We start from the raw sequence: 27,277 nt of genomic DNA on the forward strand, positions 1-27,277 counted from the left end.
CAGGCGAATTTTTCGAGAATTTCCAGCAGGCGAGGCAGTGGCTGTTTGAACAGCTCGCTGCGAAGATTCTTACCGACCGAGAGGGCCCCATCCTCCGTCCTCCTTTAACTCTTTAAAGCATTTCCAGGGACATAGGCACCACGAGGTAAGAGCCCAGACTGCGATTCATCAAGTGCTGTTAGCCGTCGCTAATGTTCTTTACCGCGGTCCCCGGAATGCAGAGTAAACGGCGGAGGGACCCCGGGGAGGCGAAGGCAAGGAGTAGGTTGTTTCCCCAGGCCCTCAGTCGGCGCCTGAGCCCGCGGTCCGTCCTCGGGCTCCGTATGCGCCTCTTTCTTCCTTTCGAGGTCCAGGACAAATGTCCGGGTGTGGCCCACTCTGGATGTGCCGCTGGCAGCGGGCCCAGATCGCGCTCGGCCTTGAACTTGACCGCAGGCTGGAGGCAGGCGCTGCGCCAGCCGGGCAGGTGGGATGGGCCGGAGGCCGAGGGAAGGGGTAGGAGGGAGGTGCGGGTGGCAGCCCGCGTCTCCCAGCATCCAGGCCCCGCAGGCGCCCTGTTGGAGCTCGCGGAGGCGAGGATGCTAAGAGGGTCAGGGCCCCGTGGCCGCCTAGGGGAAACTCGGCGACCCCGGGATCCGTACACCTAGAGGGAGATTGGGAGGCGGAAACCCGGCGGCGGAAGGTGCCGGGGAGCACAGCCGTCTGCTGCGCCGTCAGCTGCGCGGGCGGAGGCGTTCTTCCTGTCGAGTGTCTCACCCGCCACTCGTCTGTCGCGGCCAGCCTGCAGGGCGCGGGTTCTGAAGTGTACACAGGTGAGCTTTGTAGCGGTGGGTGTAGAGAAGGATGCAGATCCCTGGCTGGTTCGATCGGAGGGTCGGGTCTTGGTTGGCCAGGAGGGCTCGGTAGTCGCAAGGCCTTGTGGCCGCTAATGTCTCCTTAAGCAGCCGCTTTCTGCAGATTAGAGAAACCAGAGGAGGTGACAAAGACGAGGCTCCGGATAGAAATACCGGGGACTTTGCAGTCTCTAAACCTGTACTGGTTTTTCTAAGCATCTAACTGGAAATTTGAGCAGAGAGGCCTTATCAGTGCTTGTTATCCTGGACTAGGACAGAGGGAAAAATGAGATTGTCAGGGGCGATTTCAGAATGCGTGACAGAAGTGACACAATGGGGGACCAGCAGTTAACGTAATGGCTATGTCGCTGGACTCCCACGTAGGTGACCGGGGTTCGAGTCCCGGACATATTTAAACATATAGTCACATCGGGACCTAAGGGGAGTCTTTTGGGCCTTTTATTGTAGTTCCCCCCCTCAGGCGGATCAGTAAATTTTCTTTCCTTTGCTTTCCAGTAGAGTATTTTTTTTCTTTTTTAAAAGAATTATTTTTTATTTTAACTGTATTTATTTTATTTTATTTTAATTTGGCCAGAGTGAGAGACAGAGAGAGAGAAAGTGAGAAAGCAAGCCGCCAGGTCTGGGACTTGAACCGTGGCCGGCCATGTGGGAATCCAGCACCCTTAACCACCACGCCACTTGCCACTTACCGCCCCTCCAGTAGGGTATTGATAGAGAAGGTATTTGGGTTCAAATTTGGTACAATACATTCCAGACATTTTTATACCATCTGAATTTGTTCAGATGCATTGTGTGTGTGTGTGTGTGTGTGTGTGTGTGTGTGTGTGAGCTTAAAGGTTGGTAAATAGGCCAGCCAGGTGCCTGATGGTTAAGGTGGCTGGATCCCACATTGGTTAAGTCCCTGACTGGCAACTTGACAAACATTCTGGGCTTCTATGCGTGGGTGCCAAAAATCCTGAGAGGAAAGTAGAGAAGGGATTGCAGCGTAGCCATGCCACAGAGGGAGATTTCTCTCTTTCTCTCTCTGTCTCTCTCTGGCCAGCCAGCATATGCACACTATAGCAAAAACAAAACAAGAAAAAAACAATTTGGTTTAAGAGCATTAAAAATTACCTTCTGTGGCCAGCTGGTGATGAGGTGGTTAGGCTCTTGACTCTCACGCCTTAACTGTGGTGGACTACAGTTCGAGTCTTGGAACTGGCAGCTTGAAAATCCACTCCAGGGGTATGTGCATGTGCGTCCAAAGTCCTGAGATGATAATGGAGAAGAAGGGACCGCAGTGGGTCATCTCCTGTGGAGGGTGATTTCTAACTTTCCTCGCTCTGCCTCCAGCTATCACATGCACCCTATGGCAAAAACCTTAAAAAAGAATGAAAGGAGGAAAGAAAGAAAGAAAACTGCCTTCAGTCTAGTGGAAGTTACTGATAAGAAGATAGCTGGGTTCTACTTTATAATAAACAGAGAGGAATACTTTCTTTTTTTAAAAAAAATTATTTATTTAACTCCATTTGTTATTATTTTTTAAAAGTTGACCAGAGACAGATAAAGAGAGAGAGAAAAGGAAAGGGAAAGTGAGAAAGCAAGCCACCAGGTCTGGGACTCAAACCACGGTCGGCCATGTGGGAGTCCAACACCCCAGCCACCATGCCACCCACTGGCTCCAGGAATACTTTCTTAAAATATTTTTTCTAGAGGTCTAAAATCTAAGCAGGATTCAGTAGTACTGATCTGTAGAACTCCCAAACGATGTTGGCATATGCTTAAAGTGAGCACAATAAACTGCCCCTTGACCTGCTTTTAACACCCAAGAACAGCTTAACTCAGATCCCTTAAACCCCAGTGCAACTTCTGGCCAAAGGCAGTGTGACCCTTTTGGATGACTTGACTTTCAAAGATCGAATGGAATTGTTCAAATAGTTTTAAAATAAGCTAGCCTTAATCTCTGATGGAAAGGTTGGCATGAATCTCCTCTGCCGACTCAGAAAGATTCCCAGATCTGCCAATTCTGCCAATTCCTAGTTTGCAATGATAAACTCATCACAATTCATAATTGCTGAACTGACAAATGATGGCACTTTTTAGGTATTTGTTCTCCACTGTAAAAAAAATAAGTATTTATTTTGGGGGCCAGCAGGTGGCATGGTGGTTAAGGTAGCTGGACTCCCACATGGCTGACCATGGTTCAAGTCCCAGACCTGGCAGCTTGCTTTCTCACTTTCCTTCTCTCTCTCTGGTCAACTTCAATAAAACAAAATTTAAAAATAATGACAATGAATAAAATTAAATAATTCTTTATTTTTAATTTTATTCACTTTTATTTTATTATTTTTTTGCTTGGCTAAAGAGCACGTGTGCTCACCAGAGAGAGAAGTGAGAAAGCAAACTGCCAAGTTCAGGACTCGAACCGCTGTTGGCATGTGGGAATCCAGCACCTTAACCACCATGCCACCTGCTGGCCCTGTTCTCTAATTTTTGTTATAGAAAACACTGATTCTCTTGCCCTTTCCTGTTAGCCAATGCATAGTCATTTCTGTGGGCATCTGGGGAGATGGGGAAGTCCATGGTGGCCAATTCCAGCTTTGAAGCCCCTGAGGAAACTTTTCATCTTGTGGTGATTTAACTCAAAATTGCTATTTAGCTTAAGAACACAGGTTGCCTTTGAATGATTTCCTCAGGAATATGGAGGGGATGATTTATTATACTGCAATGAGAAGGGGGATGGGGGTCACTTCTTTCTTTTTTCTTAGATTTTTGCCATAGGGCATGGGCTCTTGCCAGAGAGACAGAGACAAGGAGAGAAAAAGTGAAACCCCCTCCACCCCACACACACACACTCCCAGAGGGATGACCATATCGCAATCTCTTTTCTTCCATTCTCCTTCTGGGATCTTGGGTGCACATGCACACGTGCCCTGTGTGATTTTCAAGCCACCAGCTCCAGGACTTGAACCACTGTCGGCTATTTGGGAGGCCAGCACCCTAACCATGATGCCATCTGCTGACCATCAGATGGAGTTATTTTTCAAGTGGCCCATCTAGGACAAGAACTGCACAGTTGACCTTGGAGGACCCAGCAGCTTTAACCACCAGGCCAGCTGACTATCCCTGGAACTTTTTTTTTTAACCAGGTGCAGGACTACAAAGTAGCCCAAGGCTGAATACGGTGTGTATATTTTTCAGACTAAAGCCAAAAGAATCATATGCTTTGCTAATCTCTGATTTACTCAAATATAAATGTATTTATAATTAATGTATTTGTTTATTAACTTTTTTTTTTTCGTTTGGTATAGGGCTGCTTTGGCATTATCTCCACCAAGAATCAGTATTTCTATTAGTTCCCTGCTAGGCTGTGTTACAGCTGAAATTTCCCAGCTAGTCATCACTTGTATTTGACACATTGTTATGGTTACTGAATAAAATGGTGCCTCAGTCAGAAGCAAAGGAACAAATACCTCTTTTTTCGGTTATGAAATGTGTTACTTTTCTTTGATAACTAGATAGGCTAAATGTCTCTCCTCCCCGCCACCCAATATTGTCATGTGAGGGTGAATTTCACTTTTCTATGCAGGATCTTAGCCAGAAGACCAAGAGGGGATGACATCCTAAAAAAATCTTTTTTTTTTCTTTCCATTTTGGTAAAATTTGTGCATTTTTATTAATACTTTCAAAGTCTAGGGGCCAGCAAGTGGCGCAGTGGTTAAGGTGCTGGACACCCACATGGCTGACTGTGGTTTGACTCTCAGACTTGGCAACTTGCTTTCTCAAGTTCTTTCTCTCTCTCTAATGAGTATGTGTGCCCTAGAGCAAATTCAAAAATAATGATAAATAAAATTAAATATTTTCTTAAAAACTTGCTAAGTCTACATGTTAATTTTTTTAAGAATTATTTCTTTAGTTAGTTTATTTGTTACTATTTTTTAATTTGACCAGAGAGGAACAGAGAGAGGAAGGGAAAGTGAGAAAGAAGCCGCGAGGTCTTGGGCTTGAACCGTGGTTGGCCATATGAGAATCCAACACCACAATCACCACATCACCTGCTGACCCCTAGATTTTAATGTTTAAATACAGATGAAATCTAGTGAAATATTTGAATATGTAGTACGAATTCATTTTATTATTTTTCTAATTTTATTTTCGAATTTCCTTTTAATTTTACCAGAGGGCATGTGCACTCACCAGAGAGAGACAGAGAAAGCACCTCCCCATGGGGCACGGGCATGCACATTCTGCATTTCTAATCAGCTCCCTGGTGATACTGAAGCTGCTAGTTCACGGACCATACTTTAAGATGTAATATAGAATAGAGGGGCCAGCAGATGGCTTGGTGGTTGGGAGTGCTGGACTCCCACATGGCTGACTGCCATTAGGGTCCCAGACCTGGAGTCTTACTTTCTCACTTTCCCTTTCTCTCTCTCTCTGTCCCTTTCTGGTCATGTTTAAAAATCTGGACAGCTTTAAAAAAAAGGGGAAAAAAAAAAAAAAAAAAAAAACCCTCCTATGTAAAAGGAGTTAAATAAAATAATTATTTTAAAAAAAAGAATACAGGTGTAAATAAATACGTGTTCCTTCATTAATTCCTCAGCTTGGAGGAAAAGGTAGGGCAAATATTAGTAACAGTAATTAAGTCTCTGGGGAGGGACAGAAATAAAATTTAAAAATACCTGGTAAATAGAATATTTACAACAGTTCTGTACCCAAAGAATAGCCACGTCTTAGCAAAAATACAACCGAGGACCCAAGTTCCATCTTAAGGTTTCTCAGCTTACTGAACTGTGCACTCGCAGGTGTAGGGAAAAAAAAAGACATATTTTTCTATGTCTTTCTATATGAAAATGCGCTGTGACTTTCCCAACAGCTCACTACACCTACCATGGTTAATGCAAATCCATTCATGCAAACATGGGCAGAGCTACAAAAAGAAGCCAGTTCTGATGTTCCCCCCCTTCATGGCACACCCTGTCTGGGGAGGGCGAGTGGTTGTGTGAGCTTAGGAAAGGGTGGTGCTGCGTTGGTGACAAGCAGTCCTGATTCCTGAGCAAGTGACCGAGGTGGTCTCCTCTCTTTCCTACAGTGCCAGCAGCCCACCCACACCTGGGCCTGCACTTCATTGAAACCATCACAGTGACCTCTGTTTCTGGACTCCCCCAAAACCTGATTTCTGTGCCTCTCTGGGCGTTACAGGTGGTTATGGGGAATTCCCACGCTGTTGCAGGAAGGGCTGTGTTTCTGGTAGTTTTCCAAATCCACTTCCTTAATAGTTTGTTTGGTTATTTTGTGAATTAAAAATCTGTTGGCTCCATGGCCTGGTGGATAAAGGTGGCTGGATCCTACATAGTCACCATGCAGATGGAGTTCCAGACCCAGTGCCTTGAGAAACACACCAGGTACATGCCAAAAATTCCAAAAAAGGGGAGAGGTGGAGGAGAAGGGGTTGTAGTGTAACCATTCCCCTGTGGCATGCCCTTCTCCCTCCGCTTATCTCTGTCTTCCCGCATGCACCCTGGGGCAAGTTAAAATAAATAAATAAATCTAAAAATCAACTCAAACAATGAAATAATGTTCAGATTTGATCATGCTGGAGGAAGTGTAAAGGTGTTATATTATTCTCAATTGTATATTTGAATTATCCCACAATAAAAAAAACCAGAAACTTGAAAAAATATAATTTCCCTAATGGCACACACAAGCATACAAAACCCCAGCTTGAGTGCACCTTGAGAAAATGAATTATAAATTTCAAACAATCATGTTAAAGAGAATTTCTGGCAATCAGTCTACGTATGTGCAGGAAGGGCCATTACTGCTTTCAGAAGGATAAACATTCACAAAAGGATAAGTTTGCCAAGAACAGCCTTGGATTTTGTTTTGTTTGGGCTTGGTTTTGGGTTTGATGTAGAGTTTGTGCACTCACCAGAGAGACAGAGAAGAGAGAAGGAACAATGAGAAATCACCCCCTTCCAAGGGAATGGCCATACCGCAGTCCCCTCTCCTTCATTCTCCTCTTGGGATTTTGGACGCACAAACACCCGGTGTGATTTTTCAAGTCACCAGGTCTGGGACTTGAACCATGCGGCCCATGTGTGAACCCAGTACCTTAAACACCACGCCACCTGCTGGCTCCCATCCTTGGACTTTAACTATGGTTAGCCATGTGGGAGTCCAGTGACGTAATAACCATTATGCCATCTGCTGGTCCCAGCTCCCATCTTGGATATTAAGCAGTGAGAAAATACCTGAGCCCTGCTTTGATGCAATTTAGAAGGAAGATTGTCATCAAAGCTAATCATGTATCACAGTAGATGCAGGAAACTGGGAGACAGACAAATGGCAAGAGGGGCACATGGAAACAGTGTTTGACAGACACAACGTAAGGCTCTTTGTTCAAAAAGGTATAAGGTAATATCCATGGTCTAATAATCACAAGCTGCATGTATGCTTTGTATTGTACATCATAAAGAAGTACAGCAATTAAATGTAAATAAGAACTTAGAGGATCGGGGCCAGTCAGTGGCATGGTGTTCAAGGTGGGTGGATCTTATATGGTCAACTGCATGCTTTGAGTTTCGGACCCAGAGGCTTGAAAAAGGCCAGGCTGGGGCATGCACCTGGCAATTTTTCAAGACACTGGGTCTGGAACTCCAGCTGCATTGGTGACTATGTAGGATCCAGCCACCTTTATCCACCAGGCCATGGAGCCAACAGATTTTTAATTCACAAAATAACCAAACAAACTATTAAGGAAGTGGATTTGGAAAACTACCAGAAACACAGCCCTTCCTGCAACAGCGTGGGAATTCCCCATAACCACCTGTAACTCCCAGAGAGGCACAGAAATCAGGTTTTGGGGTGGAGTCCAGAAACAGAGGTCACTGTGATGGTTTCAATGAAGTGCAGGCCCAGGTGTGGGTGGGCTGCTGGCACTGTAGGAAAGAGAGGAGACCACCTTGGTCACTTGCTCAGGAATCAGGACTGCTTGTCACCAACGCAGCACCACCCTTTCCTGAGCTCACACAACCACTCGCCCTCCCCAGACAGGGTGTGCCATGAAGGGGGGGAACATCAGAACTGGCTTCTTTTTGTAGCTCTGCCCATGTTTGCATGAATGGATTTGCATTAACCATGGTAGGTGTAGTGAGCTGTTGGGAAAGTCACAGCGCATTTTCATATAGAAAGACATAGAAAAATATGTCATGACTTTCCTTGCGTGTGCACAGTTCAGTAAGCTGAGAAACCCTAAGATGAAACTTAGGTCCTAGGTTATGTTTTTTGCCAACATGTGGCTATTCTTTGGGTACAGAACTGTTGTAAATATTCTATTTACCAGGTATTTTTTTCTTTTATTTCTGTCCCTCCCAAGAGACTTAGTCGCTGTTACTATTATTTGCCCTACCTTTTCCTCAAAGCAATGGAATTAGTGAAGGAACGCATATTTAGTTGCGCCTGTATTCTATATTACTACTTAAAGTGTGTTCCGTGAACTAGCAGCTTCAGTATCATCAGGGAGCTGACTAGAAATGCAGAATCTGGAGCTGGCAGGTGTCATGGTGGTTAAGGCTCTGGCCTCCCATATGGCTGACCATGGTCTGTTTGAGTCCCAGACCTGGTAGCTAGCTTTCTCACTTTCTGTTTTTCTTTATGTCTCTGGGCAAAATGAAGAATAATGATAAACAAATAAAATTAAATAATTTTTTTTAAAAAAGAAAGAAATACAGACTCTTGGGCCCCACCCCATACAAACCGAATTGACATTTAAGGTGTGTTTTGGTTTTTTACTTTTTTTAGTTTTTTTGCCATAGGGCATGTGTGCTCCCCAGAGAGGGACAGAGAGGAAAAGTGAGAACTCACCTCCCCAAGGGGGATGGCCATGCTCCTATCTCTTCTCCATTCTCCCCTCTAGATTTTGGGCACATACACATGGACCTGGTGTGATCGTCAAGTCGCCGTCTGGGACTTGAACCATGGATGGGTGTGTGGGAGTCCAGTGCATTAATGATCATGCCCCTTGCCACTTGCTGGCCCCATTCGCTCCATTATTGTCACTGTCTTAGAGGTCGCCTGTTGGGGGCCGCTGTCGTCTTCCATATGGAAGCCTGTGGGAGGATCCCAGGCTCCAGTCCTGGGTCTCCCTGTCCACGCTGGGCAGACACCCTGTGCCCATGAGTGCCCCGGGGCCTGCTAGCCCAGGCTGGGGAGGGAGTGGTGTGAGCCCCTTAGGGTACCTCTTACATGCCTACCTGGTATATAATAAAAACATAGTACGTATTTTCCCTCAGGCCCTTCGTGGCCTCCATCTTTAATACCCAACCACATCTCAGCTCTCTTCAGCATCACGGTTAAGTGTCTCTGTCTCTCTCCTCCCCGGTAGTTGCATCTTTTTCTGGAAGACGCCGACGGCATCCCCACTCCCTGGCTCGCCGACCTCGCGGTCCTCCAGCGGCAGGTGGAGTTATGTCCACAGCAGCCTTCCTCACCCTGGTGCGAAGCGGCGGGAGCCAGGTGAGGAGGAGGGTGCTGCTGAGCTCCCGCCTGCGGCAGGACGACAGGCGGGTGACGCCCACGTGCCACAGCGCCACCTCGGAGCCCAGGTGCTCTCGGTTCGACCCCGACGGCAGCGGGCGGCCAGCCACTTGGGACAGCTTTGGGATCTGGGATAACCGCATCGACGAGCCCATCCTGCTGCCCCCCAGCATCAAGTACGGCAAGCCCATCCCCAAAATCAGCCTGGAGAACGTGGGCTGCGCCTCGCAGATCGGCAAGCGCAGGGAGAACGAGGACCGCTTCGGCTTCGCCCAGCTGTCGGAGGAGGTGCTCTACTTCGCGGTGTACGACGGCCATGGCGGACCTGGGGCTGCCGACTTCTGCCACACGCACATGGAGAAGTGTATCCTGTACGTACGGGGACTGTCACGCTTGACCCCGGTTCCCCGCGCTTCACGTTTAAGCTTTCACCCTGGGCCGAAACTTACAGTGCGAACGTGGTTACTTGAATGATTTTCTTTTTTTTTTTTTTTAAAGAATTATTTATTTAATTTTTATTTTTTATTATTAGTATTTTTTAATTTGCTCTAGGGTTAGGGTGAGAAAGCAAGCCACCAAGTCCAGGACTCGAACCTCAGTGGGCCATGTGGGAGTCTAGCACCTTAACCACCATACCACCTGCCAGTCACACCGGAGTGGTTTTCTACTGCCACTTCAGGAAGAGCGCTTGTTTAAACGTGCAGTGTGTTGCTGATGACTCTAACCACTTCTGGGGAAAGTGTTGCCCGTTGTCCACCCCAGTTTGTGACCGTTTCACGTGATGAGCGTAAAGTCCGTGAAATACCCTAGGACGGCATGTACCCCTCAGTGCAGGGCGTGTGCTGAGAGCTTCCGTAAGCGTACTTACTGCTCCTAGTCGCATGAATAGCTTTGAAAACTTGACGTGCCAATTATCGCTTCCGATGACTGGCATCAATTGGAGAATGTATTTCTTTATTTATTTTTAGAATGATTTAATTTAATTAATTTATTTATTTAAATTGGACCAGAGAGGGACAGAGTGAGAGAGGGAGAAAAGGAAAGTGAGATAGAACACTTCCAGGTCTAGGACTCAAACCACAGTCAGCCATTTGAAAGTCCAGCACCCTTAACCACCAAGCCACCTGCCAGGCCTGGGGAATGTATTTAATTCCGCTATTTCAGAGCTCTTTAAATAGATTTTTTTAAAAAAAACGAATGATTTATTTCACTTTATTTATTATTATTATTTTTATTTTAATTTGCTGTTGGGCATGTGCACTCACCAGAGAGAGACAGAGAAAATGAGAAAGCAAGCCACCAGGTCCAGGGCTTGAACTGTGGTTGGCCATGTGGAAGTCCACTGCTTTAACTACCGTGTTACCTGCTGGCCCCTTTAAATAGATTTTTTTTACCCAAATAATTGTTACTGAACTTTTACTAACTTTTAAAAGTTCATTTATTTGTTTATGAGAGAGAGTGTATGTGTGCATGTGTGAGAGCGTGAGTACCCTCAAGAGTCTTGTTCACCAGGATCCCCTTTCCTTGGCCTTTCAGCATGTCAGTCTTGGGTGCCCTCATTCAGTATGTTTCAAGCCAACTAGGAGATCAGAACCCCCCAGCTGGCCATATTGCTTCCAATACTGCAGTTCAGTTTGCTAGTGACTGGGCTGCCAGGTTGTGGGTCTATTAGTATACTGTTGAGAATTAAAATTCTGTAAAATTTTTGCCAGAGAGTATGTATGCTTAGCAGAGAGAGCGACAGAGATAGAGGGAAACTGTAAAAGCATCCCTCATGGGGGATGGTCACGTCCTAATCCCTTCTCCATTCTCCTTCCTTCCTGGATTTGGGGCATACATGCGGATGATGTTTTTCAAGCAACCTGGTCCCGGACTCAAACTGCACAGTTGACTGTGTGGGATCCAGCTGCCTTAACCACCACGCCACTGGCTGCCTAATGTGACTATTTGCCAGAGGGTGCATGTGCCAGCCAGAGAAAGTCAGAGAAGAGAACACCCCCCAGTGGAACATGGTCCAACGGCACTCCCTTCCCTGTTTCTCCAACCTGTTGGATTTGGGGGCATGTATGCACACTTGCCTCGTGTGTTTCTCAAGGTGCCATAGTTGAGATTTGAACCACATTGTCAGCCATGCGGAATCCGGCCTCCTTAACCTCTGGGCTCTGGGGCTGGCCCTCATCATGTATACTGTTTGTCAGTTGCTTAATACATATTTGTCTGATCATAACAGTTTAAGTTTACACAAAGCAACTCTTCTCGGGGTCATGGCAGTGGGTGTTAATTCTTTAAGGCCAAGGACCTGGTCTTTAGTTCTTGTGGCCTCAAAAGCCTATTCCAGGGGCCAGCGGGTGGCATGGTGGTTAAGGCGCTGGACACTCCCATATGGTCGACCACAGTTCGAGTCGCGGACCTGGTGGCTTGCTTCCTCTCTTTCCCCCTCTTATTCTCTGTGTCTCTCTCTGGTCAGATTAAAAAAATAAATGAATGAATAAATAAAATTAATTATTTTAAAACAAAAACCTATTCCAGAGCATGATTCCTTTTTTGTTGTTAAGAATTATTTTATTTAACTTTATTACTATTATTATTTTCCAGTTTGATCAGACAGAGAGAGTGAAAAAGCAAGCCACCAGGTCCAGGACTTATCAAACGTGGTCAGCTATGTGGGAGTCCAGTGCCTTTTAACCACCCTGCCACCTGCCAGCCCCCCCTGGAGCCTGATGCCCAGAAAGCATTCCTTAAACAGTGGATCTTTTTGTTTTTAATTTGCAAAAGGGCACATTCATGGAGGGGAGAAAGAACACCCCATGGAGAATGGTCGGTCACACCTCCTCCTGTCCCTTCTCCATTGTGCTCTCCTTTCAGGATCTTGGGCATGTACACACATGCACCTGGCATGATTTTCTTTTTTTAGAGAGAGAGAGATTTTTGCTATCTGGCACGTGTACTTGCCAGAGAGTTAGAGAGAGAGAACATGAGAAATCACCCTCTGGGGGGATGGCCACACTGCAACCTCCTCCCCTCCATTTCTTCTCTTGGGATTTTGGGCACACATGCACATGCACCCAGCGTGAGCTTTAAGTCACTAGGTCCAAGATTTGAACCATGGTCGACTCCGTGGGAGTTCAGCGATGTAACCATGCCGCCATCTGCTGGTCCTCATGCCTGGCATAATTTTTCACGCTGCCAGTCTGGGACTTGAACTGGGCAGTTGGCCATGTAGGATCCAGCCACCACTGGCGCACACAGTGGGTCTTAAGTATCTGACAAGAAAGTCCTGAGGTCTCTTGTGTTGAATGACTGCTGGATAGAGTGACTGGGAGGAGAGAAATCTATTGTAAAATGGTCTTTCTGGTTCTCTTTTTTCCTTCCCACAAAGGGATTTGCTTCCTAAGGAGAAGAACTTGGAAACGGTGCTGACCTTGGCTTTTCTAGAAATAGATAAAGCCTTTGCCAGTCATGCCCACCTGTCTGCCGACGGTATGTTAAACAGTCTCACTCCTCGGGGTCCCGGGGGTGGGTTGGACAAGTTAAGCCCTATGGGGAAGAGACTTTAATGTATGCTTGTTTTAAGGATTTATGATAAATGATTTTATATAAAGAATCACTTTCAGTGCTGTTTGCAACTAATGTCAGTATTTCTTTTAAATGAAATATATTGGAGAATGTTTTAGAAAGAGCAAACAGCTCCAAAACCATTCTAATATTGTATTTTAATTTTTTAAATAGGCATTTATGTATTTATTTATTTATTTTATCTATTTATTTGTTGTGATTTTCAAGCTATTGGGTTTGGGACTTGAACCTCTGTTAGCCATATGGGAATCCTATACGTTAGCCACCATGCCACCTGCTGGCCCCTGTATTTTAATTTTTTAAAGATTTAAAAATTTTAAATCTGTTTGCTCTTTTTTAAAAAAACAGATTTACTTATCTATTATTTTTTCTTTTTTAGATTTTTGCTATAGGACACATATGCTTGCCAGAGAGAAGCAGAAACAGAGAGAGAGAGAGGGAAAGTGAGAAATCACTCCCCAGTGGGGGATGGCCACACCACAATTCCTTCTCCACTCTCCTCTCAGGATTTGGTGTGTGCGCTTGCGCACACACACACACACACACATGCCTGGCATGACTTTCAAGACGCCAGGTCCAGGACTCGCACCGCAAAGTTGGCCATATGGGATTCAGCACATTAACCACTACGTCACCTGCTGGCCCTGTTTTCTCGTTTCATTGACAGTATGTCCATATTATGAATTTTGGAGCTGTTTGGTTTTTGTTTTAGATGGGTCTGATGAACAAGGACTGACTACACTACAGGGTAACCCCGTCTAGCTAGGACAGTGATTGTCCAACGGGAAGAAAACTGCTGATACATCCAAAATGAGAAAGGACAGTGGCTCATGTGCACTAACATGTATAATGAGAAAGGAGATATTTTTCTCCCACTTCTTAAAACAGCTCCATCTTGCAGCTTTCCTGTGGTAACTAGTGATATTTTTGTTTAAATTTGTGAAACACAGGTGCTTGCCAGCTGCATTTTACAGCTTGCGTACCAGGTGTCCTTCAGTTTTGAAAGCAAAATATTTCTAGTTTTGACTAAATGTATCAAAACTGTTTTAGGAAAACGTAGCTAGTGTCTTCTAGTTAGCTGGTCCCCCAGTCTCTTGCTGTTAAAGTTAATCCTGATAATGTCTTCAGTGGCCATGTGCATGCATGCCTGTAGACCTGGGAACTGATCGGAAAGTGAATCATGCTTAGCCCTTGGTCTGTATGCGGTTCATCTTTTTCGTAAAAAAAAAAAAAAAATTTAAAAAAATATATATATTGTACATATGCACCAAAAAAATGTCATTTTCCAAGTTTTTGGTTGGAGTGCATGGAGATGAAAATGCTCCCCACTTCACAGATAAGAAACTGAAACTCAGATGTGAAGGGCAGTTCAGAGTCGGCGCTGGGATGTCCCTGGCTCAGTGACCTCTCACAGGTTACTTAGTGATGAGGAGAAGGCGACTCTGGGGGAGTCCTTTTGCCACGTGGAAGAAGGTCTTCCTGCTCTTCTTTCCACACACTCCCAGCAAGGCATTGTAATCTCTCCCCTTGTTCGGGGATTTGTTTCCTTCTTCGCAGATTCTTCAGGCCCGTTTTCCCTTCTCCTTCATTATTTGTAACTCCCCCCCTCCCAGCTGGCCCTCACCTTTAAGATAGGAGTCCAGAGAGGGCAGTGTTCATGCATAAGATTTAGCTCCTGTTCCTCATGGACCAGACACGTGAGGAAGAGAAATGAAGTGCCTTTTTGCCTTTTTGTCTTTTTATTAAGTTTGTTTTAGAGTATTTGCTCTTGCCAGAGAGATAAAGTGAGAAAGCACCCCCTAGGGGGGGATGGCCACGCTGCAGTCTCTTCTCCTCCATTGTCTCTGGTGATTTGGGGCACACACACACACACACACATACACACACACCTGACGGGTTTTTCAAGCCACTAGATCTGAACTCTAACTGGGCAATTGGCCATGCAGGATCCTATAGCCTTTACCACCACACCACCAGCTGGGTCTGCAATGCTTTCTTACAGTTTGTTTGTTCGTTTGTTTTTTAAAAGGATTTTTGCCCTAGGACATATGCGCCTGCCAGAGAGAGATACTGAGATGGAAAGTGAGAGGGGATGGCCACACTGCAGGGCCTTCTCCTCCATTCTCCTCCAAGGATTTTAGGTATGCTCACACATGTGCCCAATGTGATTTTCAAGCTGCCAGATTCGGGACTCAAACTGCAGTGGGCCATGTGGGATTCCAGCTGCCTTAACTACCACACCACCTGCTGGCCCTTTTTTTTTTTTGCTATAGGGTTCATGTGATTCACTGGAGACAGAGACAGAGAGAGAAAGTTAGATAGTACCTCCCACAGGGGTATGGCCACTCCATAATCCCTTCTTATATTCTTCTCTTGTGATTCTGGACACACATGCACACGCGCCCAGCACGAGTCTTCAGATTTGGGACTCAAACTGCAGTCGGACATGTGGGAGTCCAGCAACATAACCAGCATGCTACACACTGGCCACTCTGCCGGCCCCTCTTAACAGTTGTATTTTTCTAGCTCCCTGAATTTTAGTATGCGCTTACATCCTCTACAGCCAGGTTGGCTGGGAATTGGGCTACCTCTTACCCCATGGTGTTTATGTGATGCTGGGGTGAACAGCTGCCGCTCACTGGGCAAAGATTTCAGAGGAGAAAGTTCAAGTTTATCTTGGGCACATGGCCAACAGTAAAAGCCCTATCCTCCATGGGTGCATCAGCCCCTTGTAAAGGACCTCCTCAATGTAGATGCTTAAAACCACCCCGATAGATTTGGTGTAAAATATGAGAGGATTCCTTTCTTTAGTTAAATTATAGTCAAAGGGAATTTTGTACCAAGGGAAAGAATTTATTTAACTGGCCTGTGAAAAGATGCCCTTGTCGCATAGACAGTTGTGGAAAGAAATTAATCATAAAAAGGTCATTTGTTTCTAATAATGCAATTAAAACATGTTATTTAATTTAGGTCCTTTGTCATGTGCTCCCCAAGCTTTCGTGAGACATTTTAAAGTTTTTCATTTTATAGCCAACTGTTAGATGGTACAGTGGACCAAGACAGAATATGCCTGGTGTGTTACCAGAGAAGAAAGATGTATTCTGACATTGTTGTTAAATCTTATTTTGTCTGTGTTCTTATAGATCAATTAGTCTGTGGGTGTGTGTTTAAATTAATGTTTGGGGAATATTTTACAAGTTCTTCATAAGTGGCCATACCTTTCAAAGATGGCAAAAACTGATATTTGGGTCCTATTTGATCAAGTATATTAAAGCCACTGAAGGTAGAGTGCTGTACGTTGTTTACCTTTTCAATTTGAGGATTTAAAAAAACAAACAAAAACAAAACTGCCGTTTCAGATTTCAAAATTATTTAAATTTGAAAAAAAAAAACAACTTCGTTTGATTTGCAGTAAGGAGCGAAGCAGTATCAGTATCATAAGAGGCGACAACCTTCGCTGGGCATAGGCGTGGGTAGGACAGCGCTGAACGAGGCTGTGTAGTGAGTGCCCTTGTCCTCCCAGTTTCTTTCATTGTTTCTTTCAGCATCAGGTGCATTTTCCCTCCCCCTGAGCCCGTCCTCTGAGGGCAAGGACTGTGGCTTACTCAATTTTGCCTCCGATGTTGGCATCCTGCATAGAATCTGGAAGGCTCTCGGTAATTATTTGCACTCGATCTTAGCCAAAAGGCCAAGGAGCAATGACACTTGGTAATTATTTGGACTGAAGTAATCCCCACTGCCTACTTTTTCTCACTAAAGTTATTATAATTTATTTTTTTGATTCTCCAATAGCTGATTTAACCAAATTATTATTATTTGTTTTTAATTCATGATAGAGCACACGTACATGAGCTCTGTAGGGCACCTGTGCTCACTGGAGAGAGAGAGGGAGAGTGAGAAATTTAACCCCTGAGAGGATGGCCATACTTCAGTTCCTTTTCCTTCATTCTCTTCTCAGGATTTGGGGCATTCATATACACGTGCCCAGTGTGTTTTTCAAGCCCCCAAGTCTGGGACTCGAACCACTCCATTGACCATGTGGGATCCAGCCATCCTAGTCTCCATGCCACCTGCTGGCTCTTTAACCAAGTTATTAATGAAATGCGTGCATTTTAATGAATTGTCATTTCTGGGTGGATCTGAATTTTAAGTAGCAGAAACTGCTAGGAATTGGTTACAACCATACAAATGAATTCCTAGGGTGGAATTTAAGGTATAAATGAGAGGAGTGTCCCCAATCATGCCACATTAGCTTTCTTTCTTCTTTTTTTTTAAGAGATTTTTTTTTTTTTTTTTTTAAGGTGTTTTTTTTTTTTTTTTTTTTTGTGCTATAGTGCGTATGCACTTGCCAGAGAGACAGAAAGCAAAAAATCACCCCCCAGGGCGGTTGGCCACACTGCAATCTCTTTTCCATGCTCCTCTCAGGATTTTGGGCTTCCAACACACGCCCAACATGAGTTTGAAGCCCTTGGGTCCAGGACTCAGATTCCAGTTGACTACATGGGAGTCCAGCAACGTAACTGTTATGCGATCTACTGGTCCATAGCTTGCTTTTCTTTTTAAGAGTTTTTTTTTGCCATAGGGCGCATGCAGTCATTAGAGAGTGAGAAATCACTTCCCCTCCGTGGGGAATGGCCATGCCACAATCCTTTCTCCTCAGTTTTCCTCTTGGGATTTTGGACACACACGCACACATGCCCAACATGAGTTTCAAGCCGCCAGATCTAGGTCTTGAACCACGGTCAGCCATGTGGGAGTCCAGAGATGTTACCACCATGCCATCTGGTGGCCCCTACATGTTAACTTTCTTAAGAAAAATAAAATGAAAATAAAACATTCTCATCTCTTCTAGACTTCAGTGCCAAAGTTGTTACACCTACATAAAGTATATCAAGTTATCTCAATAGCATTTAAAAGACTTTTATTTCAGTTTCAGCTGAGGGGAGGAGAGGTATAATTTGAAGAGAATGTCACTTATCAAGAAAACAGCAAGAATAACGTCCTCTTGCCCTTAATAAATTGCCAGCTTTTTAAAATAATTTGTTAATGCATTTTGAATTTGTCCTTATTAACAAATAGCTAAATAGCTGTATTTTTTTGTATTCAGTTTATAGCAATGATATCTACTTTCATAATTAATAAAACTAGCCGGTAAGTGAGATAACATCCCACCAGTCTATTTACTTAGAACTGAAGGGTTGTAATAGTGGTAGAAAACAGATTATAATCCTATATATCCTGTAAGCCCCTCAAAGTGTTTCTAGACTGCTTAAGCGTTGAAAGCAATAAAGCCCTGCAAGAGATACATGAATCAAAATGAAAAGGCTCACTGTGGTGTTGACAGTGGGAGATGGGACGACATTGTGAGTCTTACTGGAAACTTCCATGCACATCGTATTGTGTGATCTTTGTATGGAAGTCTTAAAATATAGCCTAACCTATGTATAAATGCAAGTTTGGTTTCTTTTTTAGAATTTAGAATTTTGCCATAGGACATGTATCGTAGCTGGAGAGAGACACAGAGACAGGGAAAGTGAGAAATCACCCCCTGGAGAGATGGCCACACTGCAATCCCTTCTTCTCCATTCTCCTCTGAGGATTTTAGACACATGCACCTGGCATGATTTTCAAGCTGCCAGGTCCAGGACTTGAACTGTGGAATTGGCCATGTGGGATCCAATGCCTTTACCACCACACTACCTGCTGGCCCCTAAATACAACATTTTTTAAATACTCTTCTCGTGCTGGAGATAACCGAAAGGGAAAAAAAAAATAGGGATAGTCTTGGAGAGGCTTATTCTTATTATGCTGTTACTGCTTCAGTTCATTACTTGTATTGGTGTTTGTGAGTTTTGCATGTCTGGACACTGTATTGGTTTATGCATATTATTTGCAGAGTTGAATTATTACCAGAGGTTTTTGCAGTTTGAAAAGTACAGCTTTTCTTCTTTATGTTGTCATTCAAAGTCTAGAACATTTTTCTTCTAATATGTGGGCCTGCAACACGGGGGGAAAGAGAGAGCTGCAGAAATACCTGTTTCATGAATTACATCATTTATAAACCTGCCTCGGAATGCAAAAGCCTTAGGTTTTATTCGAACAGTGAATTTATATTAGTCCTCTATTCAAAAATGCCTTCAAGATACTAAATCTAAGCCTTAAGCACCATTCACAGATGAGTGTGTTACTCCTCGGCTCTGGTTTGGGAGGTGCTTGGACTTTTTTTTCTCAGTCTATCTTTAATTCCCAGTCATTTGGTGGTATGCTGTAGTTCAGGTCCTCTCTAATAACCACGTACTGCTTTTCAGATCCCAATTATTCGGTGCTATCACCACGAATTTGCCCTCTGTCATTGGGACAATTCTGACACTGCTCCATCCAAATTTATAGCGCATTTTCCCCAACTCAGTAAAGGTACTGGTTTATGGTGTTCAAGATTAAGTGTTTAACTGAGTGTATGTGTGTGTGTGTGAGTGTGTGTACATAGGTAAATGTGTGTGTGTGTGTGTGTGTGTTGCCATGGGTGTGTTTCAGTGCACATCGATTTTTGTATATTGTTTTTCCCCACCTTGCAAACCACAAAACTAAGAAGTGTTAACTGTCTGGAAAAAACTAGACTCGACTACAAAATACCATCAACTTGAGCACACTGAGTTTGAGAATGGGCGATTTGGCATCTCCTGGAATATGATGTTATTTGCTAGTGACATTTTTACCAAAATAAAACCCCTTCCCCTTATTTTGCAGCTCTTTCTCTGCCCTCCCCTGTGTTGCAGGTTTGTAATGTGTGAGCACAATTCCTGGGTGAATTTCCTATTTGCCTCTGTGCGTGTTATTTGTGGCAGAGAACTGTGCCCGGTCAGCAGCTCTAGACCTGGAGCCCGTGGACACTATATGCTGGGCTTCAGTGGAAACAGAGATCTGCTTAATTTTGCCCCAGGTGAAGGAGTCCAGCGGTTCCTTGCCTGAACTACTGGAAGGTTCCCACATCCTCTTTGTCCCATTAGTTGAGATGACTTGCAGTAGAAATTGTCCAGTGAGTGTTAAGAACTTATTGAAAGATATCTTAGTTTTCTAGTTTTGTTGTTAGGGCTAAAAGTGAGAATTGTTACTTCCATGTTAAATGTTAAATGAAAATAAATGCTGATTTAATATTTCTATGCTTAGATGCTTGAATAAACCAGAATCAACAATTAGTTTTGGAGTCTTTCCCATAAATGCTGGGATTTTGGAACTGTGAAGTTGGATTGGTAAAAAGCTCTTTTAAATCCCTGGCTTGCAGAGCTATGCATTATAAGCCTAGACAAATAAACTGTTGTTTTTGAAATTCTGGCTCTTTTGTGGCCAGTGGAAACCTACTTTCAAAAAAGCTATTGCTGACAGTTTAAAGAAAGGGAAGGAGTACTAAATTTCTTCTGTGTTATCTGAGTATATACCTGCATTCTCTTTCCTGGCCTTTAAATCATTTGAAAATACAACAGTGTTTACATTGTAGCTTTTCCATTGGACAGCTGTTTTGGGAAACTGGATAAGAGTACCTTTGTAGGGGCTGGACTTGGTCCTGCCTAAGAGTCTCAACTATTTGGGAGGCTGAGGCAGGAGAGTTGCTAGTTTGAGGCCAGCCTAGGCAATCTGACAAGACCTTTCTAAGAAGAAAGAAAAAAAGAAAGAAAGAAAAGAGAGAGAGTACATGTGTAATACAACATCACTGATATTTATGTTAAACTTTTATATTATGCAATGACAAATATATATGTAACAGTTCCAAAATCAAGAGATAAATGGGAAGATAATGCAACTGTAAATGCTATTTCTCAGTAAATTCAGCATGATATTAAAAAATTAAATAGTTTACTCATGTTTTTCCATTTTACTTTACTGATTAAAGCAGGCATCTTAATTTACTGATTGGGAAATCTACCTTTATAGATATTTTGTTTCAAAATGCATTACTGATGAAGTTTTCAAAACTATCTTTTGGAGAAAAAAAAAAAAAAACTCAGAAAGATTGCATCTCAGTAACACTTTGTTTTTTTCCTAGCTCTACTTTTAAAGTCAAAATCATCTTTGGATGATCATCCAAGCATTTTACTGAAATGCTTTAGAGAAATAACACTGTCATTGGAGAAAATACCTGCTTTAAATAAGTTGTCTTCTTCCATTTCTTCCACTTTGCTTTATGTTGTAGACCATACTGTCACCATATTCTCACTTTTGACAAGGCTCAATGCACTTTGAAACTTTGCCGAGCGTTAAAGAGCTCAGGACGGACGTTGTCAGGATGCTGCAGAGGGAGATACAGAGGTGCTGTCGGTCTAGGACGGAGGAAATAGTGGCAGCCTGGAGCCCAGTAACGTTGCATTTTATTGGTCATTAGTCAGAGATAATTAATATTCTTGGAAATTAATATCCTTGGAACGCCCTGGGCGCGGGCAGGCAGGCCGGAAGGAGCAGCAGCTGGCAGTACGAGCCTGCGTTTGGGGACAGACTGTCTATGCCCCCTGGAGTGAGGAGCAGTTAACTACACCGACTTTATAGGAAACTTAAAATAAATTTCATTCCTCACCCGCCAGATTCTCTGCTAATATAGTAGTACCTTTGTTTCATGGCTAAGAAGGATAAACATAAATAGAAAAGAACATAAGCCTTTAGTCATTTTAAGATTTTTTTGGTGGGAACCAGCAGTTAGTGTAATGGCTATGTTGCTGGACTCTCATGTAGTCGACCGTGGTTCGCGTCCCGGACCCGGTGGCTTAAAACTCACGCCAGACGCGTGTGCGTGCGTGCCCAAGATCCCGAGAGAAGAATGGAGGAGAAGGGATTGCGGCGTGACCATCCCCCTTGGGGGGTGATTTCTCGCTTTCTGTCTCTGTCTCTGTCTGTCTGTCTGGGGAGCGCACGCACCCTATAGCGAAAATCTCTCCAAAAAAAAAAAAAAAGATTTTTTGGTGAATATTCGTAAAATTAAGACAGTTGTAGAAAGAAATAATGTAAAATATAGCACTTGGAGAGCTGATAAAATGCCTTTGACATATGTCACTTAGCCTATTAACTGAGTACTTTCACGGGACAGGAGGGGAAAAATGGAATGAGAAACCTTCTAAGCCCATAGATTAGAGCAAAGTCACCTTCCCCAGGGGCTTGGTAGACCTTACTCCCCCCCCCCAACCCGCTCCCCCCCAGCCAGGCTAATGAAATGCCAGTGCTCGTCAGCCCTGACACCTGGTCTGTACACAAAGGTGCTGTTTTAATTACTAATTTAAGTCAGCTCCACTTTATATGAGTAGAGGCCATTGGGAGACACTGATGCCATTTACCAAATTAGATTAGCGACCTTTTGTGTTTGCATGGAGCCTTGTTACTGAGTTAAGTACTTGTTCCTCTGCATGCTGTTACTTACATAGTTCCTCTGCATTTTGTTTGCATAGCTCTAGTTAAATTAGCTTGATACATCTCAGTGTTAGTTTATCATGCCTGTGTTTTATTTTGTAATAAAAATTCCATACCCGATCCTTTGGTTGTTACTAACTGGTACTCTTTTTCGTAATATTTGTAGCAACGCTTCTGGCCTCTGGGACTACTGCGACAGTAGCCCTGTTGCGAGATGGGATCGAACTGGTTGTAGCCAGTGTTGGGGACAGCCGGGCCATTTTGTGTAGAAAAGGAAAACCCATGAAGCTGACCATTGACCATACTCCAGAAAGAAAAGATGAGAAAGAAAGGTACAGCCACTACTGATCAATCCTTTTATGCAATGACATTTGTAGTTCAAGACAGAAATGAAAATTTGCAGGCCAGTGGGTGACGTGGTGGTTAAGGCAGCTGGATCCCACATGACCAACTTCATGGTTCAAGTGCTAGACCTGTGGCTTGAAAATCACACTGTGTGTGTGTGTGTGTGTGTGTGTGTGTGCGCGCGCTCAGAATCCAGGGAAGAGAATGGAGGGGAAGGAATCATGGCATGACTATCCCCTACAGGGGGTGATTTCTCACTTTCCCTGTCTTTCATTCTCTCTCTTTCTTTCTCTCTCTCTCTGGTGGGAACATGTACCTTATAGCAAACTAAAACAAACAAACAAATGAAAAAAGTTTTTTTGAGAGATTGGTGCTATAGGGTGCATGTGCTTCTTGGAGAGGCCAAGAGAGACAGACAAAAGCAAGTGTTTTGTTTTTTTATTTTCCATCCATCAAAACCTTTATTAACATTTTGAACAGGTTCAACTATTACTGAAACTGGTTAATTTCTAAACTTGGGACAAATTGCTATCGTGCGGAGTAATGCCACCAGTGGGCACTGTGAATGCAAGACTAGAGAACTAACAGCCACCCCGCAGATGGAGGACCAGGTGCAGGGTGGACTCTTTCTGAATGTTGTAGTCAGAAAGAACATGGCCATCATCCAGCTGCTTGCCTGCAGCAATAAGCCTCTGCTGGTCAGGGGGGACGCCTTCTTTACCCTGGATCTTGGCCTTCACATTCTCAGTGGTTTCACCGGGCTCCACCTCGAGGGTGATGGTCTTGCCAATGAGAGTCTCATGAAGATCTGCATTTTGACCTGCCACTGAATGTGAAGATCCTACATACGAACCAAGCCGAGTCCTCTCGAACTGGCCACACACCCTCCTGAGAAAGCTGCTCGCCAGTGAATCAAAAGCAAGTGTTTTACCCTCCAATACTCACCATTGTGGCCGGCTCTTTATTTTTTATTATGTTATTTTAACTTTATTTTTTAATTTTATTTATTTGTTTATTTAAATTTGACCAGAGAGGGACAGTGTGAGAAAGAGAGAAAAGTGAGAAGGCACGCTGCCAGGTCTGGAATTCAAACCACCATCAGCCATGTGGGAGTCCAGTGCCACCTGTCGGCCCCAGAGAGTCATGTTTTACTGCTGTGCCACCATCAAGCCTTTGTGTGTGTGTGTGTGTGTGTGTGTGTGTGTGTGTGTGTGTGTGTATTATAGGGTGTATGTGCTTGCCAGAGAGAGGGAAAGTGAGAAATCACCCTCTGAAGTAGAATGGGCATGTCATAAACCCTTCTTCTCTTTACCTGTTGGGATTTGGGGCACACATACACACACCCACTATGATTTTCAAACCACTGGATCTAGGACACAAACTGTGATCAGTCAAGTGGGAATCTAATGCCTTAACCACCACACCACCTGCTGACTCCTCAGGGCCCTTTTGTTAAAAAAGGGTCTCACTGTGTTGCCCAAGCCAAACTTAAGCCCGAGATCATCCTGTCCCAGTCTGCCAAGTTACTGGAGTTACAGACACAAGCATTCCATCTGGGTTTCAGGTTGGACTGGGAATTGAACCCAGGTACCCTATGTGGTTGGAGTCTGTGGATCACCCTGTCTCGGGAACACATGCCATCACAGATGGGCCAATTTTTGCATTTTTAAACAGATGACATGCTTAAGTTTAACAGTGAGTTGGTTTTTGCATATTACATCATTGTCTTTACCCTTTTCTTGGCCAGGATCAAGAAGTGTGGTGGTTTTGTAGCTTGGAATAGTTTAGGACAGCCTCATGTAAATGGCAGACTTGCAATGACGAGGAGTATTGGCGATTTGGACCTTAAAACCAGCGGCGTGATAGCAGAGCCGGAAACAAAGAGGATCAAGGTAAGAAAGGCCTCGAAAGGCTTAGTGCACCCAAGAGCAAATAGGGGACTGCCTTCAGCTACAAGCCTTCTTGGAAGCCTTAATTGAGGCCAAAATGATTTTTAAAAAATTTTGCCAGAGCTCACATTTGTTCTCTCAGAGAGAGAGAGAGAGATAAAAAGCAAGAAAGCACCCACGTGGAGAACGGTCACACCGCAATTTTTCTCCATTCCTCCATCCTGTCGGGATTTTGAAAACATCAGTTTTATTCTTGGTGGTTGATCCTCACTACTTTTGCCCTCTGAACGGGCTTGACATTTGTACTCTCAACCTCCACGCTCTTCACAGACCACTCGGGAAAACAGATAAAGTCCTGGCATCATTAAGGTTGCTCCAAGGTGAAGTCTAGTTTTTAACCAGATGTGTTCTGTTCTCCTTGCAGCTACAGCACGCTGAGGACAGCTTCCTGGTCCTCACCACGGACGGGATTAACTTCATGGTGAACAGTCAAGAGATTTGTGACTTTGTCAATCAGTGCCATGATCCCAATGAAGCAGCCCATGCGGTGACTGAACAGGTGACATAGCAGAACTGTTCAAAAAGTCCCAGGGGGGAGGGAGGGAAGGACAACCCCAGGTATGTGGTCTCGGGGCGGCCTTCAGTGGCTCAGGCATGTGGTCTCGGGCGGCCTTCAGTGGCTCAGGCATGTGGTCTCGGGGCGGCCTTCAGTGGCTCAGGCATGTGGTCTCGGGGCGGCCTTCAGTGGCTCAGGCATATGGCCATGGTCTCAGGGCAGCCTTCAGTAGCTGTCGCAAGCTTGAGATTTCTTTGACAACTTGTGTTTTAGCTTGAGCTTTATAATGGATTTTAATCCTGATTCCATCATATTTACAGTTAGAAACATTTTTACAATTTTTCCCAGAAATTAAGAAAAATTAATATGCCAAGGAAATGTGTTGGGTTTATGTTTTGACTTTGTACACACCTTTAAATAGTAGTAGAAACAGTAAATGACAACAGTAGTAAAAGAATGTGTCTAAGAAATATTAATATGCCAGGGAAATGTATTAGGTTTATGTCTTTGCCTTTTTGTTTTTGGCGAGGTCTTCGCTATAAGGCGGGTACGTTTGCCAGAAAGAGAGACAGAAAATGAGAAATCACCCCCCGGGGCAGGGGGATAGCCACACCGCAGTCCCTTCTCCTTCATTCTCCTCTTGGGATTTTGGGCACACACACACATGTGCCTGGCATGAGTTTAAGCCACTGGGTCCAGGACTCAAACCGTGGTCAACCACATGGGAGTCCAGTGATATAGCCATTACGCCAACTGCTGCTCCCTTCAGTGAGTATGTTTTACAGTTTGTGTTTTTACAAATTTTTGGTTTTTGTCATAGGGCACATATGCTTACCAGAGAGAGACAGACAGGGAAAATGAGAAATCACTCCCTGGGAGGATGGCCACATCGCAGGCTCCACTCTTCTCCATTTTCCTCTTGGCGTTTTGGGCATGCGTACACACCTGCCCCACATGATTTTCAAGTGACTGGGTCTGGGACTCAAACTGTGGTTGGCCATGTGGAATCCCACCCCAACCTCCATGCCATCTGCTGGTCCCAAGATTTTTATTTCTTTGGGCTAACTTCCTAGAAGCAGAATTGCTGCCCACAGACCTTACGTGAAGACCCGACCGTGTGTCAGCCCACGCTAAATGCTCTGTGGTGCTCACTCTTCAGGAGTGGCCTGTCACTGCCCAGCGCACCAGTGTTTCTGATGCCAGAATCACTGCCGTGAAATAAGTTAATATGCTTGATTTAGGCCATCTGTTATTACATGTGCAATTTAATAAGCCTTGTGGGCATTGATACGGGGTGAAAGAACTACAAACGATTATGAAACGATTAGGTTCATAACCGTATGGAAAACCAGCTTGGCTTTCTAGAGGAATGATGATTTTTCTGTGTACAGACTCTGACTTCTGGTGTTTTCCCCTTAACTTCCTGCTAACCCTCGCAGGCGATCCAGTACGGCACCGAAGATAACAGTACTGCGGTCGTGGTGCCTTTCGGTGCCTGGGGGAAATACAAGAACTCTGAAATCAACTTCTCATTCAGCAGAAGCTTTGCCTCCAGTGGACGATGGGCCTGATTGCCGGCCGGGGCGTGAGATTTTTGTGCAACAGTTTTTCACTGAGCAGGTCAAGAAACCCATGAGATCCAAAACAGTGTCCTGTACCAGTGTGACCTTATGACTCGCTAGATCGGTACACAAGTCAGTGTGAACTTCATCGCCCCCAGAGTAGCTTTCCCGTCACTACCCATCGCATTTACGTCCAGCCGTTCATGCTCAGTATAAATCCACGTGCAATCAAGCTGCTAGTGTAGAGTGAGCAAATGAAAGGGCTCACTCGTGACACACTTGCTGAAAGTGTCACGTTTCTCATTTTTAAGATTCTTAGGCAGCTATAGGTTTCTTTTGATCATTTTCATTTTTTCTTCATTTGAACAAGTTCAAGTGCTTTAAAACTATCAGTTTGAACTTTTGACACCTCTACGATGTTATCTGCAAGTGTTCGTTTTGAATAACCGTACCAACGACTAAGTGTGAACACTGAGTTCTCCGTACCATATTTCGTATTCTGGACCACTGACTGATAGATGTAACCGTGTAAAAGAAATTAATTCAGATAATATGACCTTGTTAATTTATATACATGTGTATAAACAG

The 27,277-nt window shown here is 44.2% G+C and overlaps 1 protein-coding gene across 1 annotated transcript; it reads left to right on the forward strand.

Annotated features, from left to right (window-relative positions):
* Positions 1–27,277, forward strand: PPM1K (protein phosphatase, Mg2+/Mn2+ dependent 1K). Its single transcript, XM_006143250.3, has 7 exons — positions 1–145; positions 9,220–9,742; positions 12,751–12,851; positions 22,504–22,669; positions 24,430–24,574; positions 24,996–25,130; positions 26,567–27,277. Exons 2-7 carry the CDS (start codon positions 9,303–9,305, stop codon positions 26,696–26,698), a joined length of 1,119 nt encoding a protein of 372 aa, XP_006143312.1. The 5' UTR covers positions 1–145; positions 9,220–9,302; the 3' UTR covers positions 26,699–27,277.

This window comes from Tupaia chinensis, unplaced genomic scaffold (assembly GCF_000334495.1).
Source record: "Tupaia chinensis unplaced genomic scaffold, TupChi_1.0 Scaffold000094_1, whole genome shotgun sequence".
Classification (NCBI taxonomy): domain Eukaryota; kingdom Metazoa; phylum Chordata; class Mammalia; order Scandentia; family Tupaiidae; genus Tupaia; species Tupaia belangeri.